Source organism: Numida meleagris, chromosome 1 (assembly GCF_002078875.1).
Source record: "Numida meleagris isolate 19003 breed g44 Domestic line chromosome 1, NumMel1.0, whole genome shotgun sequence".
Lineage (NCBI taxonomy): Eukaryota > Metazoa > Chordata > Aves > Galliformes > Numididae > Numida > Numida meleagris.
The window spans coordinates 103491192-103511589 of NC_034409.1; the positions used below are offsets into that span (position 1 = coordinate 103491192).

The window sequence follows — 20398 nt, forward strand, 5'->3', positions numbered from 1 at the left end:
GTTGAGGAAGATGTCTCCTTTGGGAGGACTACTGGCTGATAGGAGTGCAGTCAAAAATCTGCTAGAAGAGGTTTCTCCAGATCCTTTTCTCTGACACTGTATGAACATCTGCAGGTCTACTAGCTGTATAAGCCTGTTTTTTGTTCTCCATTTTCCACTAGGCATCTGACAGAAAAATGACTAAGCAGTCATTGAACTAAACTTTCATTAAAAAAACTCACATTTTCCCTGTTGATATTTTTGCATTTTCTTTAGATGCCTTCAGAAAAGTGTGGTGTCTGCTTGTAAGCATCAATTAAATGAAACTAATTATCTTCTCCTATCTTCCATTGTTTTTAATACTCTTAATTTTCTAATGAAGCTATCTTACCCTCAGTGTTTGTTCACTGTATGTTGGTTTAATTTCGAATACAAAACCCGCAGGAGAGAGCACCTCAGAAAATACATTTAGCAATTAAGTTTCTGACATTCTAACACTCCACATAACTTTCCTCATCTTCACCTGCGAATATTTCAGGCTTGTAAGACTTGCAGCATGTATTTCTCCCAAGTGAGGCTTTTAGAAATCTAACATCACTGTTTATAGATGGTGATTAATATATATGAGGTTCTGAAAAGAAAAATGTGTGCGAGGAAGACAATTAAAATATCCTGAGAAATTCGGTTCCTTATAAGCCTGAGCTATTGTTTTGGACACATTTTTTTATTAACAGTTATTACAGTCTAACCTTGCCGCTCCTAGGGGAGAGGCTTCCTCTGCCTTCACTAGGGTTCTCTCACTCATCTCTGCGAGTTGCATGAAAACAAAAATATTACATTTCTGTTTTACTTTAGCCAGCCCGTTGCTTCAGGTTGTACCAATGTTTTATTTGCTCTCTGTAGAAGAGTGAACAGAGGCTGAGACAGTGGTGCTCTGCAAGGAAGAGATACTCATTCCAAAGTTGTACCTCTCTTGGTCCAGCTTTGCCATACTGGTTTTCTCTTTTCCTTTAGCTGGTTGGACTACTAGATATCAAGTCTGACTACTGCAGTAGGCTACTTTCAACTGAATATTAGTGAAATGAATCACATACTAAGCAGTGAAACTGGAATCCAAATCGCATTATGCTGTGTGGGTCCCAGAATCAATTTTGACTACAAATTTTGGCTTTTAAAGGCTAAGTGGAATTAAAGCAAAGTTTAAAGTTACTGAAAAGCAGACGGCTTTGATATGTAAATTAAACTTCGCTGCGATACGGAGCTTCGGAGAACGTTTAGATATTCACACAGCCAAAACTTGTTCTTGAATGGAATGTATGTATTAATTCAGTATCGTAGAAGGAGTGGTGCAATGCACGCTTTTCTTTCTGACTGTAAGCCTCAGAGTCCACAGTTCACTCGTAAGACTTTCTTCTTTAAATACTGCTGGCAGATTCTTGGTAGTGTTATTTTATTTTACTCCACCACAGTCAGAAGTTGCTACACTGGTGAAAATGTCTTGAAAATATTAGTCTCTCTAGTTTTCACAAAATGCTACTGGCAGTCTAAACCAGGGATGGTTTAAGATGTGTAGTTGATCTGCTGGGATCCTAGGTTTCTTTTTTTTTCGGCATGGGCCAGGAGGCTTTTCATTTTTTTGAATGCTATGTCACTGTGTTTACCAGACTGTCTACTTGCTTGAGTATCAATTATAAATAACTGTCAGTTTATTGTAGTACTTTTTTGATAAATTTTGACATATGTGTATGAAAACTTTTGTTGGCGATTTGATTTGGAAATAAAAATCTTTGTTTAACTAAACTGCCTGAGTCCTTTGCATGTCTGTGACTTGTAAATGTATGCGTGAACTTAAAATTGTATATTATTAAAGTGCTAAAATGTGTACTCTGTTCTTCAAATGAGTGCAAAAAATGAGCATAATTTGAAAATCTAAGCTTACATCTGATTACATCATTAATATGCATTTACAGGTTTTTTTTTGGTTTGCAACTGTAGGAGCTAACATTCTTCCTTCTTCTCCCTCTTCCCTCACTCCCAATCCATGCTGAACAGTGTTTTCTTAACTATGGAATGAAAACACAAAAGTTGGACTGCTCTAAATGAAAGCCTATGCAAGATCTAGTCTCTGTGTTTTATCTTGAGTACTATATTTTACATGAAAAACCATTTGTACACATAATGGTGTTCAGTAAAATGCACAAATTTAAAGAATATTTTGTTGTAAGTTTAGCTGAAGTACTAATTTGCAGATTCAGTCATACGATTCCCTGTGGTGCTGTTTGTAGTGCCATTTAGTGTTACGTGCGTGATTTTGCAAAGTTTTTGTACAGCTACATCAATCCTTTTTCTCTATTTGCTTTGTTGAAATTCCTCCGGGGGTTGAAAAGTGACTTTAAAACTATTTAGTAATCACTCCAAGAAAGAAATGAAGGAGCTCTTGGTTTAAACAGTGTTCTGTTTGATGACTTTTTTTACCCTGACATGATTATTTTGAAGTGAATTTTAATTAGTCTTGAATATACAGGTCTGTGTGCGCGTGCTTCTAGGTCAGTCCTGAAGGTCATAAATTAAGAATCTAACTGTGAAAATTGTGTATTTTGTAGGGCTTTAGCTGACATGAACAATGATGGGAGGATGGATCAGCTGGAGTTTTCAATAGCGATGAAACTTATCAAATTAAAACTACAAGGCTATCAGCTCCCATCAGCGCTGCCTCCTGTCATGAAGCAGCCACCCATTGCTCTACCTAGTGCACCAGGGTTTGGTAAGCTCTTCGTTGTCCTTCTAGTTAGCTTGTATTGTAGCAACCTAACTTCAATTTGATTTTCGTTTTGCAGTTTCTGAAACAACGATACTTGGACTCAAAAACAAATGCTTTCACTTGCATGCATAGGCTAAAAGAAAAATGTCAGTGAACTTTGAACACCCAGCTATACTGTATAAAATAAGTTGAGGTCCTGTTTGCTTCAGGTCGTTAACTCCTCCCTATACGTTCCAAGTGGAACTACCTGAAAGGAGATTAAAGTGAGGAGATGTTAGTCTCTTTTCTTAGGTGACAAGTGATAGCACATGAGAAAATGGTCTTAAGTTTTACCAGGGGAGGCTTAGATTGGATGTCAGAAAGAATTTCTTCCTGAAGAGGATGGTCAGACACAGGAACAGACTGCCCAGGAAGTGGAGTCCCCATCTTTGGATGTATTTTAGAGACTGTGGACATGGCACTAAGGGATGTGGTTTAAAAATGGAACTTAGTAGGTTGAGCTGAGGCCTGGACTTGATGGTCTTGAAGGTCTTTTCCAGCATAGGTGATTCTACAGTTCTATGTTGAAAATATCTAAATGAAGCTGAACCTCATGTTTGGTATCTTGATATTTTGCCATAATGAGAGGTTCTTTATCTTTCTGATTCAGTCATTGCTGTGACTGTAGTTGATTGGTGCCTGAGAATTACTGGCATTAAGAAAAATCCTGTTTAATAAGTTGATGCTTCCATAATTTTAGAGTTTTTATTTCTGACTAAGAAATCAGTGAAATTGAACAGAACAAATACCACTCTAAGTAAGAAAAGGCATAATAAAATCAGCTCCCCAAGAAATCCAGCAAAATCCATGATTTTCTTTTTTGTTACTTACTATAAACTATAAGCTGCTTGCACGCATCCTGATTCTTCCCATTGGCATGACTGGACCTCCTTAACCTCCCTGTTATCCATGCAACTGCGCTTACACCTAAAATACCTAATTACTGTGCTTTATCTGATTAGCTTTGCACTGTTTCATCTTCACAATAGTTTGCAAGCAGTTATCCTGGAGCTTTTCAGCTGTGGCTAAATGTAGACTTTGGGTTCATTCACTGGAAGCTGACAGTATTACTCTTCATTTAGTTCAAGGCAAACAATCGTTTTCTTCAGCAAATGCTAACTGACTTTTTTTGGTCAGTGTTGCATCCAGTGTGATCTTAAATGCATACATTATAAAATGGTATTTTGTTCCCACTACATTGTTTTATGTTCCCCTGCCATGCTAGCGGTGCAGCGGATTGTAAGAGTGTGTGAAAGTTTCCATTTCAATTTGCTGTTTAATTCTGTGTTTACTTCTGAAGTGCAGGCTGCCATTAAATTTTTGTATCATGTTGGGAGTCTCTAAATTAGAAAAAAACGTCTCCTTTTCTCCCCCATAGGTATTGGGGGCATTGCCAGCATGCCATCTCTTACAACTGTTGCCCCAGTGCCAATGGCATCTATTCCAGTAGTAGGAATGTCTCCGCCATTAGTATCTTCTGTTCCTGCAGCAGCAGTGCCTCCCCTGGCTAATGGAGCTCCTGCTGTTATACAGCCTCTGCCTGCTTTTGCTCATCCTGGTATGCTACATACTGAACCTCTGTGTACAATCTTGCTTTTAACAAATTGTTTTGCCATTTTCTTTAAATCTGGAGAAAAACATACATGAAGTTAACCATTCTAACTTACTTCAAGGAATGATTTGGGTTAAGGACCGTAATTTGATTTAGCCCAATGTAACTGTTTAGCAGACATGTATGAAAGTTAAAACAAGGCACATGGAACATAGTGTACTGTAACAGTCAGTCGTGCTGAGCAATGGTGTGATAAATCAAGCTTGCCTGTAAACTGTTGACTAGAAATTGGACCTCTGCTCCCTATTTATAACTACTGAAGTTCTGCTGTATGTTGGTATTACTTCAAAGTGGTGGAATACATAGAAGTTCTATCATTAATTGTAATACAATTTGGTATGAGAGTGTTTACATAAAAATACAAATGTAAGAAGACGTGAGAAAAGGACCTATGTGTTTTCACTATTCTGTTAGACACTGTTTTCTTATGTTAATATTTTTAAAGTCACACTGTCAAAAGAACCAGAATTCCTTTTTCTGACATTAGTAACTAAAGGAATGTCACTGAAATTCTACATTTTAAAAACCTTGTACTAAAAAATACACGATTCCTTTTTTTACAGCCACGTTGCCAAAGAGTTCTTCCTTTAGTAGATCTGGTCCAGGATCGCAGCTGAACACAAAACTGCAAAAGGCACAATCGTTTGACGTGGCTAGGTAAGTTGGTGTAGAATGAGTGGATGTGTGTCTTTTTCCTAATAGAAAAACTATTTCCCTTTAACAAAATTATTCTCTGAAGAAAATACTTGTAGAAATCAATTCCCGCTGAGATACTACTACAGGATTTTGTAGCGTGCTGTGGTTTTTCAAAGAATGCTGCATGAGCACTGAATCAGTGAAATGTAATAAGCCATTACAGTATGTGTTGATACTATTTGCAAGCTCTTGAAAACTTAGTTTTTAGAAAAGCATTTGATTCTGTAAACATACTTTACATTGTTCAGTACTGTGCAGACACTCCTCATTTTAGCATGGAAACATAAGTAAAATTCTTTAAAATTAGCAAGTGCAGGATTACTTTTTAAAATACATATATTTGATATTTTTCATATTTTAAATGAACTCCACTGAAGTATATGTACTCGAAAGTTCCTCATTTAAAAATCACCTAAAAAACTTTAAATGTATTTCAAGGCCTGGAAGAAAGTATGGTTAGGCAAAATATATTTTACTGTAATCTAAACAAATGTGTCTAATAATGTAGAATTTCTTTAGAGGAGATAAGATGGTAATTTTGCCAAAATATTCATTAATGGAAGAGCTAAATCCGTTAAATTGGAATTAGAAGTTGAAGTGGTGGTTTTTTTTCTAGCTGACGTTTACTTTTGATTTGGAGAAGGGTGAATTTCAAGATTCTGCCTATGATGTTTTTATTAGTCTGCTGAGCCACCATTAGTAAACTCTTGGCATACATGGTGTTTGGCATATGCGAGACCACTGTTTTATACTTCAGCATTTTTTCTTCCGAAACTGCCATTGGAGTATCCATGAAGGAAAGTTTTTTTACTGTACAGTAACGTTACATCACGGATTGAGTTACACGTATACATAAAACAAAAATAGACTTAATGTGTTTAGAAACTCCACATCTAGCAAAGCTGGTGAGAGAGGAAGTCACATGGATAAATAAATATATATATATATATTTAAATGAAGTTTCAATTTTTGTTTTCATTATTTAAGAAGCAGCTTCTTTTTATTTTGCTCTCAGGAAAGAGTGTATTAAAACATACTAGTTCTGGAGGAGTAGAAATAGAGGTATTAACATTTTGGGCTCTTGTCATGTGAAAATAGGATATGAGATCAATTAGTAGCATGTTCATGTACTCCTTCCCACCTCAACTTTGAAAGGTCTTACCATGCTATATACTCAGTGGACCAGGGAAAAGGGATTCACTGGGTTTGGTTCCATTTTTCCATTGCAATTCAGTATGCTTTCAGTAATGGTTATATAATCTGCATTTTTTTAGCTTTAACAAAACAGGGAAAAGTTTTACTGTGCCTAAAGACAGAAAAACTACACGTGTTGGTTTTCAGTATGAAGACTTGCCAGCCTTCAAGCATGGGAAATTATAACTACAAGTAACAGCACTCAACCTACTGTGCTTCTGAATTAGGAGTATTGCATTTGCCCGTTGAATTGCATAAAGAAAAGATGCTTTTAAGTGTGTTTTTTTCACACTTTTTAATGTAGATTTTACATTTGTTTTCCTTAATCAGCTTATGTGGTATTTGGCTAAGACAGGTAGTTAAAGACAGAGTAAAATGAGATATTACTTTCACTGATTGTGGTAAACCATTTCCTATGATATGTTTCGGTAAAAGTTTTTAGCTTCTGTAAACAGTTTAGGTTACTTAATTTCTTTCCTAGTAAGGAAAAAAGTAAAAATCTTAGGCTTGTCATTCATCTTTTCTAAAAAACATCTAAGACACTGAATCATGACAAATGTTTTCAAATAAGAAGTCAAAACTGTTGTGTTTTCAGGAATAGAAAGGAACGTTTGTGAAAACAAGCAGTACAGGCATAAAACTTTATCTCTGTGCGGCGCTTCATCCTCTTGTCACTTCATGCAATTAAATGTAAGATTATATTTTTTCCCTCTTCCCTATCTCTTTTCTAATTCTAGCGTGCCTCCTGTGGCAGAGTGGGCAGTACCTCAGTCATCAAGACTGAAATACAGACAACTGTTCAATAGCCATGATAAAACAATGAGTGGACACTTAACAGGTATTGAAGCAGTTATTATTGTCTCCTTTTTTAACTATAAAATGCCAACTGTAATAGCATGCTAAATGCTGTTGAGATATTAAAGAAACTTTCATCTCTATGTTATCACCATCCGTATTCTTCAGTTAAAATTTCCCAGCTGCTCGGTGATCTTTAGGAGCAAGTACTCAATGTATTTGGGATCCTTTTCTTACTTTCTTTCTTGAATTTTCTGTTAAAATAAGTTGGCACTGGGAAATAATTTTTGGACAGGATATAGTGGGCTGTGTGAAAACTTCTGCAGCCATTTGCAGTGTTTTACTCATCCACTGGTAGGGGTGCCTATCCAGTTTCAGAAAATAAATTGAACAATGCACTGACTTAGTTTTACTAGTCCTGTGAACGTGTCTTTGCCTTTTGTAGCAAAGAGGTATTTGTTTTTGGTTGTTGGTTTGTGGTTTTTTCTGTTTGAGCGTTGTGAAGGAAGGAAGAGTTATGCATTTTTAAATACTTTCTTCTTGAGGGACCTAGGAATGGTAGTATGTGTAACCCTGGTCATGCTGGTAAAATGACCTTGATGTTACCTATTCAAAACTAACTTCTGCTTGTGTGGTAACTGCTTGGTAATACTGGAAAAAGAGAAAATTGCTTATTTGTTTATTAACCCTTGTTTTAATTTGTTAGGTCCGCAAGCAAGAACTATTCTTATGCAGTCAAGTTTACCCCAGGCTCAGCTGGCTACGATATGGTAAAGATAAATCTAACAGTTTCTACCAAAGTGGAAATTGTACTTAAACCTCTATGCTGTCTCCTGTATTATTTTCCCCCATTTTCAAATTCTCTCCGCTGATAAATCATTATATTCTTCACTTTTTAGTATGTAACTTTATAAAACAAAACCTGCACTGCTGTGCCAATATTAATATTATTCCACCTAACCAAAAAAGAGTGTATTTTGTGCTATTCACGTAGATGCTTTGTATGTTGGGTTTCAGTTATGGGGACTTTGGGAAGACCAAATGCTTAGCCTCCTATCTTCTACATCCTCAGCCATATCTGATACAGCACCAGTGAAAGTTACAGATTTGCACTGGTAGTACAAAAGGAAGCTTAATCCGGAATCATACTTTTTTGGAGGCTTCTCTGCCTTTTTTGTGAGTTTCTACGGCCTTGTTTCCAAGAGTCTGGGGTTATGTACTTACAATTGTGGATTTTAAGAGGGTTTGTTTTGGCTTGTCTTTTCCTTTCAAGTTCTCAATTGCCAAATTTATTGTGATTTTATTGTTATATGGATTAGTCTCTTTCTGCCTTTACACCTTGGAAGTCTGTTCTATGTGTAATGTTTCTACGTTATTACTTAGTAGTACTTGATGACTGTTGATTTTTGGTTATCTGTGGTGATTTCTCAAATAACCTTCATATTGCTTCTGTATTTCTAATTTTCCATTTCCCTCTACAAATTGTTTCTAGATAATCTCTTTAATTTGTAAGTCTTTCCTCAAAAAACACTGTCGACAAAATAATCCATCTGACTTCTGTTGTGTGAGGATGTCAACTCTGTTGTCACTGTAATGTAATGTCACAGTAATGTAACTTTCTTTTCTAAGCACTGATGTTTTTGTTATATCTTAAAAAAGCACCGTCTTCTTCTCTGTTTCCTAACAAAGCTTCTGTAAGGAAAAAATAGCAACCTAATCATCCTGGTTAGCCAGAAAGTTCTGTGCTTGTTGTCAGTGCTTAAGTAGGTTGCGTGGGCAGGGGAATGATACTCCAGGAGTTCTAAACATAACATAACAGTTTTTGACATTCAAAACTGCCTAGTCTATTGAGATAAGGAATGGACTTTACAGATTTTTCTGGCCTACCTATTGCTGTCTTTCCTGAATTTATTCTCTGTCACTGAAACCACTGTTGCTGTTCTCTTGGGCAAGTTTTCAGTCTGTATTGGGGGTGGCTTCAGTTTGTTTTGGGGGTGGATTTGCTGTTTCATAGGCGCACAAGGTGAAGTACTGATATGCAGAATGGCAGCTGTTCTGTAGCAGCTGTTTCGGTGTTTGGGGGACAAAGATGTGGACCCAAACTGTTAGGGTATCTAAGTTATATCCTTACATGCTAATTTTTCATTCTATCAGTTTGTTCCTGTCACCCAGCCTGAGTACCACAAGCATGGATCAAATGAGGCTATAATAACTTTCCAGATTTAAATTCCATAACCAAAGTCCTGTACCTTAAGACATCAAAAAAAAAAAGTATCAATTGCTCACCTTAGATTTTTCACAGTATCATGGCGGATTTTCCTGTATGATTAGAGTCACAAGCATGATGGAGAAAAGATAAGCTGATGTTGAGACTGTTCAATTTTGTCCAAAAGCACCTTAGGATGAAGGTGGTATTGGAGATTTCATGAATCTGTTGGAGCACTGGTTTTAGGCCATCCGTTTTTTTTTGGGTGTGCATGACAGAATGTGTTTGTACATGTCAAGGTTACAGTATTAATGGCTTTGATTTGAATGCAAATATGTGCTCAGGAATGCAAGGTGGGAGTCTCCATCGAAGATGTAAACCAGACCATAAACTTCTACCAAACATCTGAATCATTCATTTTTTTTAAATGATACTGCATAGTGGATGTTCACAAGGTGTCCAAGAATACCCCATTGATTAACATTACATACATAGCTTATAGTACTGGCAGCATTCAAAGAGCAAACAAAGTGGAAGCCATGACTGTATGGATAGTTTCAAGGAAGATATGCAAGCGGAATGTGGGAAATTGTGATGCATTTGGATTTTGCTTTTCATTTGTTTGAAAGAGACAAAATAGTGTGAAAAAATCATGGAAAAAATGAATTGACTTAGAACTGAATATTCCAAAATTGTGCTTTTTAACAGTGATTTTTTATCTATAAGAATTTGCTTACTTTCTGTCTTTCCCTTAAAAAGGAATCTTTCAGATATTGATCAAGATGGAAAGCTTACAGCTGAAGAGTTTATTCTGGCTATGCACTTAATTGATGTAGCTATGTCTGGTCAGCCACTGCCACCTGCACTGCCTCCAGAGTATATTCCACCTTCGTTTAGGTAACTTGTTATAACTCTGGAATCTCGCTCCTAGATTTTTGTTTCATGTAGGAAAGCTGTCCTGTGAGTGTGAAAAGCAAGATATTGGAAAATAACCCTTCTTGGTTTTGTGCTGCATAGATGGCAGAGAATGCCTTCTCATTGGGAAATGCTTGTGTACCTTTTTTTTTTGTCTTTGTTGGAAGTGCTGAATGCTGGAGAAAAAGCTCTGTCACAAAAATGTCCTTGTAAGAGTACAGTTTTTGTCAGTGTTTTGCTGACTCAGTCTGGCTACTGGTTTTAGTTCAAGCTTATACTCTGTACATGTTAGGATGTTTTAGAATTTAAAATGTGCCCTAAATTTACACTGTAGCAAATTCTGATTTTTTTTTTTAAGTTTTATTTGTGAATAGTAATGCTGAGTCAGTACTTCTTTTTCTCTATTTCACTTTTCTTTTTCGTGGAGAAATGGGTGGGCAGACAAGTTACAGCAGTGGAAAGAAATGCATACATGCAATCATAGCTTCATGTTCTTTAAGTATAGTCTTGAAGATGATAATTTTTTGTTTCTTCTGTTTGGTTTCTTGTTTTCGTTTAGGGTATAGTAAGCTTTCTCTGTCTTTACCACTTTCATTATAGTTAAATTCACTATTTCCCCAGCTTCAGACTGATCATAATTAAAAGACCTTAGTGAGAGAGTTAATTACACATCTGTAAGCTACTTGATGCTTAGGTCACCTGTGTGTCCTCTTGGTACTCTGGAGGGTACTATTGTATTAATGGCAACTGGAGAGTAAAATACTCCAGACAGAGAGAATTAAATATCACTAAACATTACATCATTGCATTTAATTTATGATTCCATCATTAAATTATCAATAAACTTGACAGGCATAGGTTCTTTTAAGCAACTTGGAATTATCCTTTTATTGACAGAAGAGTACGCTCTGGTAGTGGCGTATCTGCCGTAAGTTCAGTATCTGTAGACCAAAGGTTACCAGAAGAACCAGCATTAGAAGAAGAACAGCAGCAACTGGAAAAGAAATTACCAGGTGAGCAAGCATAAATAGAGATGTGTTGTGTGCTACTTTCAAAGAGCCCGTCAGGTTGTAAGCTGTGAAGTTATAATAATGTTTTAAGAAATATTTTCTTTTCGGATCAGTTTGTCAGAGGCATAACCAACACAATGTTGCTTGGTCCAGCTAATTCCTGACTGTTACATGATCGTTTGTTCCTAACAATGGAGATATGAACAGCTTTCAGGCTGCTTATCTTAGGTACTCTCAGTAGGGGAAGCACTTTGCAGCCCTATTAAAGGACTGCAGTGAAAACTTTTCACTACCTCAGTTTTCTGTCTTATGTGCAGCACAATTTGACATATATAGAGAGAACTTGTTTCACTGCGATCTGTGTAGCAAAATGCTTTCTTAATATAAGCTTTAGCAGCTCTATTTAAAAAATAAAATAAAAGAGAGAAACATAAAGCCTCATTGATGCTAAATGGCAAGAAACTTTTTTACACTTCTGATGATCCCCTCACTCTTCTTTGTTTTTTTTTTTCACTTTTGCTCTATTCTATTCTAAGATGACCAGAATGGTAGATTTATACAGTGTCATGATAATGCTTTTCTGTTTTGTTCTAAACAGTTTTTCTAATTTATTTTATTTGTTCTTAACACTGTTTTGCCTCTTTGATCACAGCTTAGATCTGAGTTGATGTTTACAGAAGACTATCCACAGTAACAGTAATGTCATCATCCTTCCACAAAAATTTTAACTATTTTAGAGTTCATGAATATGTGTGTTTGGGATTATTTTCATTCCCTATATGCACTACTCTGTATTCATTAACATTGTGAATTTCTTCTGCTTCGTCATTGCCAGATCACTGTTTTATGAGATTCCTCTACAGCTCTTCACAGTCTGGTTTTTATTTTACTACCTTGAGTATCTGGCCTCATCTTCAGAAGCTATCTTTTTGCTTCTCAGTCTTTCCAGATCATTGTTGCACACAAAACAGCGCAGTTGCTAGTACAGATTTTTGAAGGAGACTACTGGGAGTCTTTCTGTTATTGTGAAAGATGGTATTTTATTTCACCTCTTAATTCCAATCTTTTAATTTTTCGTTTGTTCTCAAGGACATTCCATCTCTTTCCATACCAGTTAAGTTAATGGAATCTATATGTGAGCAATTCAGATACCACTCTTGTCTTCAGTTTTGGTTTTATAACTAACTGCTACTGGCAGTCTACTGGGTAATTCCTGGCTGTAGAAGGATGAAGTGAGATAGCAGGGGCTGTTGAATCAAGCCTCACTGAGGTCTCACAATGAACCATGTTCAGTCGCAGGTGAGAAACAGTTCTCCTGTATAGGCTCTCTGAGGTGTAAATCTTGTGACTCTAAAGTTAGAGGATTTTGTTGTGTGCAATTTGTAGTGTCGGGAGTTTCAGTCACTAACTTGACATAGTTTCTGTATTAGGACTCAAAAGAATACAAGTATTCTTCAGTTAACCTAATCCTCTTTGTCAACTTGCTTATTGGAAAAATTGGATGGAAGTAGGTCCCAACTTTCTGTTAGACTTGAGAGGCAGCTCTTCCCTGCATTAGTTCTTCCATGTGGCTATCTTTTTTAGTCATGTATAGTCATGACTAAAATAGTATAGTCATGACTATATATAGTAGCCTCTGCTACTTTGCCCTGCATGAGGTTAGACTGACTGGTCATTATACTGCCTTTTGTTAAAGACTGGTGTTACATTTGTCATCTTCTGGTCTTCCTGCACTGATGTTGATTAAAGGATGGGTTGCCGAGCACAACTTATTTCACACAGTCACAGAGTGGCTGAGGTTGGAAGGGACCTCTGTAGATAATCTGGTCCAACTCCCTGCTCAAGCAATTCCACCTTTAGTAGTTCATGAATTTTGTCTTTCAACTATGGATTAACATCGTCTGGGTTTGGCAACCTGTTACTCTTAATATTTTGGGCTTTATTTTTGTTCTAAAGCTGTTTGACTCCAGTTCGAGAACTACGTAGAGTGCATAAACCTGTTGCTCTGTTTGATATATAGATTTTCTGCTACAAAGATCACTCACATAGTGAATGTTTTGCTTCTTAATTGGTTTTACTAAATCTGACCGTTTGGGGTTGTTTTTTTGTTGAGACATTTGAAAGAGTTTTTGTTACTGTTTTTTATGAACTTTTAGTAGCTATCCCTTCAGCTCTGTAAAATAAACCAATTCATTTCACTTCATTTGCTCTTCTGTTTTGATACTTTGTTTTGTTGTGTCTACAAGCTACCTTGATTTTGTTGAGTAACCATACTAGTTTGTTGTGCATTTCTCTTAGAGCTTGGTGCTTCATCCTGGTGGTATATGTTTTCTTTGATCCTTTAAGATAGTTTCTTAAACAGTGCCCATGCTGAAGGCAGGCATTTTGCCCTTCCACCAATTTCTTTTAAATGACTTCTTTGACATAGATTTTCTTTTCCCCTTTTTGCTTGGTTTTTTAAAGCAGCGGGGCTTATAATCACATTCTGTGTATTATAATCACATGTCTGTATCTTAATATCCCTTGAATCTAGTGGCTAATTTTACATAAATTTTCTCAGAGTCAAAACATTTAAGTGATTGAATTTCTTCTTCTATGAAAACTGATGATTGGTAATAGGGAAGAGGCTCAAACTTAAGAGAATACAGGAATTCAACTGGTTGGGCAGATGTTGGGCCAACCTGTCAAGCAGTTGGTGCGTTCACACTTTGGAGTGAACATGTACTGTCTCTTGATTCAACTTGCATGCCAATACTGTACATGCTGAGCATGAAGGAAGAGAAATATAGAATATGAAGTATGGGAATGGGACATAGAGGGTATGAAAAGAAACAGAAGGTGATGTGGAGGGAATAATTTTGAGGAACCATGGAAGAGGGGTCTAGAGCATGTAATAGGGAAAGGGTAATCCCTGATATTGCAGAAGAGTGTCAGGGAACCTGTGCTGGAACTGGTGGCATTGTTTTAGGACAGTAAGTGATGAGGATGTGTATCAGCAGGGTTCTAGTCTTCATGTGTATTTCTGCTCAACAATTAATTCAGTAAGCTCTTTCTTTACCTGACAGTAATGAGTTATCTTATGAGAACATCAAGTTTAAATACATTCTGATCATTTGCATAATAGCTTTTTGATAACATCTTTGGCTGAATTATTTGCCTGTCTTGTAGTAAAAAAAAAAAAAAAAGTGCTGGTTCTTGTGCTGTTATTATTGTTGTATAGAGGTACTTCAGATCATGTGTCTGCACTGAAGAATGGGGACTAAAATTCACTCTTTAATTACCTCAGGTTGTGGGTTTAAAGGGATCTACAGTATAAAAGGTAATGATAAAACCTAGGATTACCTGTAGAGCTGTACTATCAATAGTTGAATGCTGTTTCTAGTACTGTTGGAAGATTATTTCACTTTGATTCAGCATACATTGAATTTTTTTTCAAGACAACAAAACAAAGTTTAATTTTCCTTTGCCCTGTGTTTCTACACATTGAAGTTACATTTGAAGATAAAAAACGTGAGAACTTTGAACGTGGCAATCTAGAACTTGAAAAACGGAGGCAGGCTCTCCTAGAACAGCAACGCAAAGAACAAGAGCGTCTAGCACAGCTGGAGCGGGCAGAGCAAGAAAGGAAAGAACGTGAACGACAAGAGCAAGAACGGAAAAGACAACTGGAGCTAGAGAAACAATTGGAGAAACAACGGGAATTGGAACGGCAGAGAGAGGAGGAAAGGAGGAAAGAAATAGAAAGAAGAGAGGTAATCAAATAGATAAAAGTATGTCGCTGAGGTCCATGTTTGTTTAGAACAGAATAGAATGCGTACACTGAGTACTTTACAATCTTTATTTTCACTAAGCAAATGTTTAAATGGTGAACTTACATTTTGGAATTTTTGAAGGGAAAGAAAGAGCCAAACTCTTTCCTTATTTTTCACAAGAAATGAATGGATCAGATGTTTAGAATTGGGAAATTGTGCTCCTAGTTTCTGATTTCTTTAAAAATAATACCAATCCTTCTCTGTAGCGTAAAGAGGCGTTTGAATTAATGATGAAAAATTTCTCACATTGCCAATCAATGGTGCAGTGCGGTAGCATTTGACTGTTCTTTGCAAAGATGGAAAATGCCTTACGTTAGGGAGAGATTTGATGCTATTTTGCAGAGTTTTTGAAGTTTTAATGTGAAACAACTTATTACATCAGAAAATTGGGTCTTGAATGATATTCTGCTATACAGTGAAGCACCAGTAGTTTCAAGTGAGCATTTAAACAGTTGAGCAATTTATATGATTAAATAGAGGAACATAGTTATTCCATAGTTTAGCAGGATGTTTATATTAATGTTTTAATCACACATCAGAATTTGAATATCAGGGATTAAAATAGTTTCTCAAAATAGATTTTTAATATCTTTTTTGTTTGATTAAATGCTAAAGGCTGCTAAACGGGAACTTGAGAGGCAAAGGCAACTTGAATGGGAACGTAATCGTCGGCAAGAACTACTAAATCAAAGAAACAGAGAACAAGAGGACATAGTTGTTCTGAAGGCAAAGAAGAAGACTTTAGAATTTGAGCTGGAAGCTCTAGTAAGTGGTTGCCTTGCAGAATAAATGCACAAACATGGTAATGTCTGTGATATAGTCCAATTTATTTTCTATAATTTCAACATTAAGTGTGGAATAAAAGTACTTTTTAGATCCTGATATCCATGAGAAGCATTCTGGTGAAACAAAGAGGTCTTTTTTTTTTTGTCTAAAGAATGATAAAAAAAATCAGTTGGAGGGAAAGCTTCAGGATATCAGATGTCGGCTGTCTACCCAAAGACAAGAAATTGAAAGTACAAATAAGTCTAGAGAACTGAGAATTGCAGAAATCACCCATTTGCAACAGCAGCTACAGGTAAGGAATTTTGTTCTTAGTCTTGCACTTTGCCCTCATTAAATCCATAAACATCCTAACAAAACGTGGCACAAAATATGATAAATTGTTTCTTGTATATGAGCAATTATTGTAGATACTTTGTCATTTTTAAAGTTTCTATATTGTTCTTCAGACATATAGGAACTGCTTCCTACACTTGAAGGTATAGCTGTGATTACTGCTTCATCCTCATGGAATCTTTTCTATGGGGTAGTAAATAAATGGGTTTGGGGATGAGAGGAATCAAATCTTGTGATATATTTTTATTGTGGTGACTTCAGTTTCTGTGCCGAAAGGAATTTCCTCACTAAAGTGACTTGATGATGCTTTTATTTGTTATTATAAAATAAAAAAAAAATTCAAAACTTCATTTGCCAGTTAAACTGGTTAGTTCTTGATCTAATCATTGTATTTTTCTGTCCTACTTTTCTATCTAAAATCCTCTGTCAGGCATATGATGATGAGACTTTCTGGTCTTTTGTTTTGTTTTGAGCATGAGTATTTTTTGGACTTTCTTCTTAAAACACCTTTCCTTTCTGTTTAGGTTTTGTGTGCATCACTGCACCTGCCAACAGAAAGATGTCTTTCTTTTGGCAGTAGCTTGGTTATAATGAGTGTTGTTTGGGGATCATATTCTTACAGTATTTGTGTTCACTTGATACAAACAAGAAATGCTACTACATGAAGCTTGTGACATTAAGAACTGCCATAGTTATCTTGAAATCACACACCTCCCTTTAATGAAATGCTCCTGTACTGGCAAGTGAAAATGAAGTCAAACAGCGTTTGATGAAGTGTAGGAGATTAAACCACTTTTAGCAGTACTGGCTCAGAGAAGCAAAAAGCTGTCTATGCTTGATGAAATTCATGAAGAAGCACCCACTTATCTGAATAAGTTAAAGACTTCAGGTCTTATGTGCACAGCCAATTTTGATGTGAAAGCAACAACCACTTGAATTTCCCTACCACTCATATTCCAAAAAATTTCTACAGAAATGGTCTGAGATACAGTAACTCATCTTAGAAGGTAAACAGCTACACAGCAGTTGTTGTCTTCTGAATGTAGGTAAATGCTATTTCAACAATTTGAATAAAATTGACTTCCTACTTCCTATGTAATTTCTGTTAACTTGTTGGTTAAGCTAACTTTCTTCAGTTAGCTTCTGTATTCAGGAAAGATCTCTTAGCTTTTGTCATAATATAACAAGGAAAAAATGATATGGCAAAAATTTGTCATTTATGTAATAGAAAAGACCAGTGTGCTACAGTAGGGTCCCATTGTAACGGACATCCTAAAAAAATAATGAGAATATACAGCTTTGGTTATCAAGAACTTGAAATGAGCTTCCACAGCTGGGTATAATTAATAGAAGGTACAGATAAAAGAAAAATATATGTGAAACGAACATGATTAGGAAACAACTAATGAGAAGGATAATCCACCTACAAGTTGATGTAGGTAAGTAATTTATTGAGTAGTACTAGATTAATAAAAGGGCAGTGTTCTCTGTAGGATCTTCAACAATTTTTTTAAATTTTTAATCTTCTTGGCTGATTGTAGGCATGCTTTCCTTCTCTACTGGTTTTATGCATCAGTTTTAACTTCATCACTGTGAAAGGAAAAGTGAAGGAGGTCAGAAGGACCTGCACCTTCCTAACATTTGATTTATTCCTCTTATGAATGGATCACAATGATAGAAAGGCAGATTTTTTTTTTTTCAACATTTTGACACCACTCTGAAATTTACCACTCTGGAATTTTACTGAAATGTCTAGTGAAATACAATGAATTTTACAATGTTATCTAATTTTTACACTTGTTTTAGAATTGCTACTGTCTTTGTAGTGATTTTTAGCTTTCTCTCATTGCTGTTATACAATTTGTAGCCAATATCTTAATTAGGGCACTTCTAACTATTCACTTTTTAAATTGCTTCATTTGTAATGACTGTGACAGCACTTCTGTAATGAAAATTACATTTGACTCTCTTGGTGGTTGTTTTGTTGGATTTTTGGGTTTGCAGGTTTTTTTTTCCTTATGTTGATAGCAGTACTTATGGCTTTGTGGAACTCTCTTCTCTTAGGTGTTCATTATTCTCTACCACCAGTATTTTAGTTAGTTTTGCTTGTTAATCACAGTTATGATCCTAGAAAGAAGTGCTACTAGTTAGTAGAAAAGGTCAAATTCTATCTGAGGAGAACCTAAAAGAGTGGAGAGATTTTTCCTGAAAAATACGTTTCTCAAATATCCTTTACATTTTACTATCTAATTTATAGAGGAAAGAGGAGAGCAGCATGTGACTTTTTTAAAAGTCTCCAGTAGATTAAAAGTTAATATTGTGAATTCTCTTTGTAGAATATTATATCTTTACTTGGAAGTATTATAATTTAATACATCTGACGCTTGGCAGGAAAAGTGAGTTAATTAAAAGAAGTAATTATTCTTTAACCTATTAATTAGTTTCAAGATGGATTTTGATTAAAATTTTGGAAGAAATTGTTTAACAGTTTATACCGCGTGATGGAAATCTGTACTAGTTATGTGAATCTCTGGTATCTGGTGGAGTGATATTTCCAGGGTTGTTTGGAAGGATGTGTTTGAACCACATGTATACTGTCTGCTGGGCTTCTGCTAGTTTTCTGCAGAGATTTTTTGCCTCCTTGATGAACAATTTGGTTCCCAAGTAATTTGTTTTTTCTTTGAAGTACTGGGAGCAGAATATGTGAGAGACTTAAAGTGTATTAGTGGTATCTCAGTTTCTCATTCATGCTCTTGCTCAAAGCATTGAGTCAGAAAGGAAAATTCTCCCTCATTATATGTACGAGAATTTGTTTTTGATTTTTTTTTTTATTTTTTCCTTCTGCTGCTATGTAGAAATTTCTTGTTGCATGGAACTACAATGTTAGTGATGCCATTAATTTCTTCTGTTTCCTCAGGAGAGATAATGGATACAGAAGAGTGTGTGACAGATATTCTTGGACTAGATAACCGTTGCATAGTTGTCTGCGATAGCAGGAAACAGAACTTATCCTTGTGGTCCCTTGACATTCTCTTTTCTTAAATAAATTCCAAATTATTCTGGGTATTCAAATTAATAGTCTAGATTTCAGTAGTAATCTGCCCATTAAAAACAAACACATGAAGTTTACATTCAACTCTGAAATACTGTCCTATATTACTTTTTCTACTTGTAGAATGGTAATTTCTCTGTAAATCCTGACTCAATTTGAGATTTGTTCTGCTGTTTTTCTTAACTAAATGGTTCCTTGACTGGAATGATCGAATTTTGATATCCTTGTGTCTAGAGGGCCAGTTTCCTTTCCTTTTTTTCTATTGAGGTTTATCCCTCAATACATATAATTGACTAGAGGCCATCTTTCTTCAGTAATACTGCTAGAAAACTTCATTTCCAATATAGCTGCATGCTAGACTAATTTAATAATTCTTTTAAATTTTTTTATCTCCTCAGGCAGACGAGTTAGAAAATGCTGCATTATATATTGCTGTTCCTCTTTTGTTTCTATATAAAGAAAACAGGCCCATGATGGAACTATCTGGCCTTCATAATATCCTTGAAGAGCTGAAAAGTGCTATAGACAATATGGCTAAATAGTGAAGGATACGTGTAACTCCTAATAGTCAAATGCATAGCTTATCTTAATTTTTATACTTAATGAATTTATAGAGTCCTTGACTGTGCTGTGTTACCTGAGTGTGTCTTCTGGAACATAAGGAGATTATAGCTGTCTATGGTTGTTGCATAATCGTAATATCTGAGCCGAACACTGTAGTCTTAAAGTCTGCCATAAGTAAGGTGGGACAACTATGAAGTCGTGCCACTGGGTTCAAGCTTGTGTTCTTGTGATGAAAATTAAAAACTTCTCTTAAGTATTTAGGTGACATTTATTGCTAGGATTGTATTGTTTCATTCACAGTCCTTTGTGACAAATTGAAATTGTCAGATGTTCCTCAAAAGCCTGCAATTCAAGGTAGCTGCTAAAATAAACTGCATAGTTTGTGTGAGAGATGAGACACTGACAATTGAACAGCTTTGTTAAATAAGCTGTTTCACACCATGCTTCTATAATTTGTTTTGATAACTTGAAATTGGAGGTCAAGGCTTCTGAAAAGTTTATGAAGTAGCACTTCATCCTCCAAAAAGAGCAAAGACTATATATAATCCCTGAAAGGATGAATTCCTCATCTGCAGAGTCACCTGTAATTTTAGTACAAAGTCGTATGAATGTATGTTGAAATTCAGAGAGGCCTTAATCCTCTT

The 20398-nt window shown here is 35.8% G+C and overlaps 1 protein-coding gene across 6 annotated transcripts in view; it reads left to right on the top strand.

Moving 5' to 3' along the window:
* Window positions 1–20398, top strand: part of ITSN1 (intersectin 1) — a 120990-nt gene that overhangs the window by 38935 nt on the left and 61657 nt on the right. For 5 of the 6 annotated variants that reach the window (XM_021404690.1, XM_021404709.1, XM_021404705.1 and 2 more), the window contains exons 5-14: window positions 2583–2743; window positions 4158–4337; window positions 4955–5048; window positions 7019–7119; window positions 7783–7846; window positions 10042–10179; window positions 11095–11210; window positions 14697–14959; window positions 15635–15784; window positions 15957–16097. In XM_021404690.1, coding sequence (XP_021260365.1) covers window positions 2583–2743; window positions 4158–4337; window positions 4955–5048; window positions 7019–7119; window positions 7783–7846; window positions 10042–10179; window positions 11095–11210; window positions 14697–14959; window positions 15635–15784; window positions 15957–16097 — 1408 coding nt within the window. The remainder of the gene's footprint in view (window positions 1–2582; window positions 2744–4157; window positions 4338–4954; window positions 5049–7018; window positions 7120–7782; window positions 7847–10041; window positions 10180–11094; window positions 11211–14696; window positions 14960–15634; window positions 15785–15956; window positions 16098–20398) is intronic. The other variant, XM_021404730.1, reaches the window with a different exon arrangement.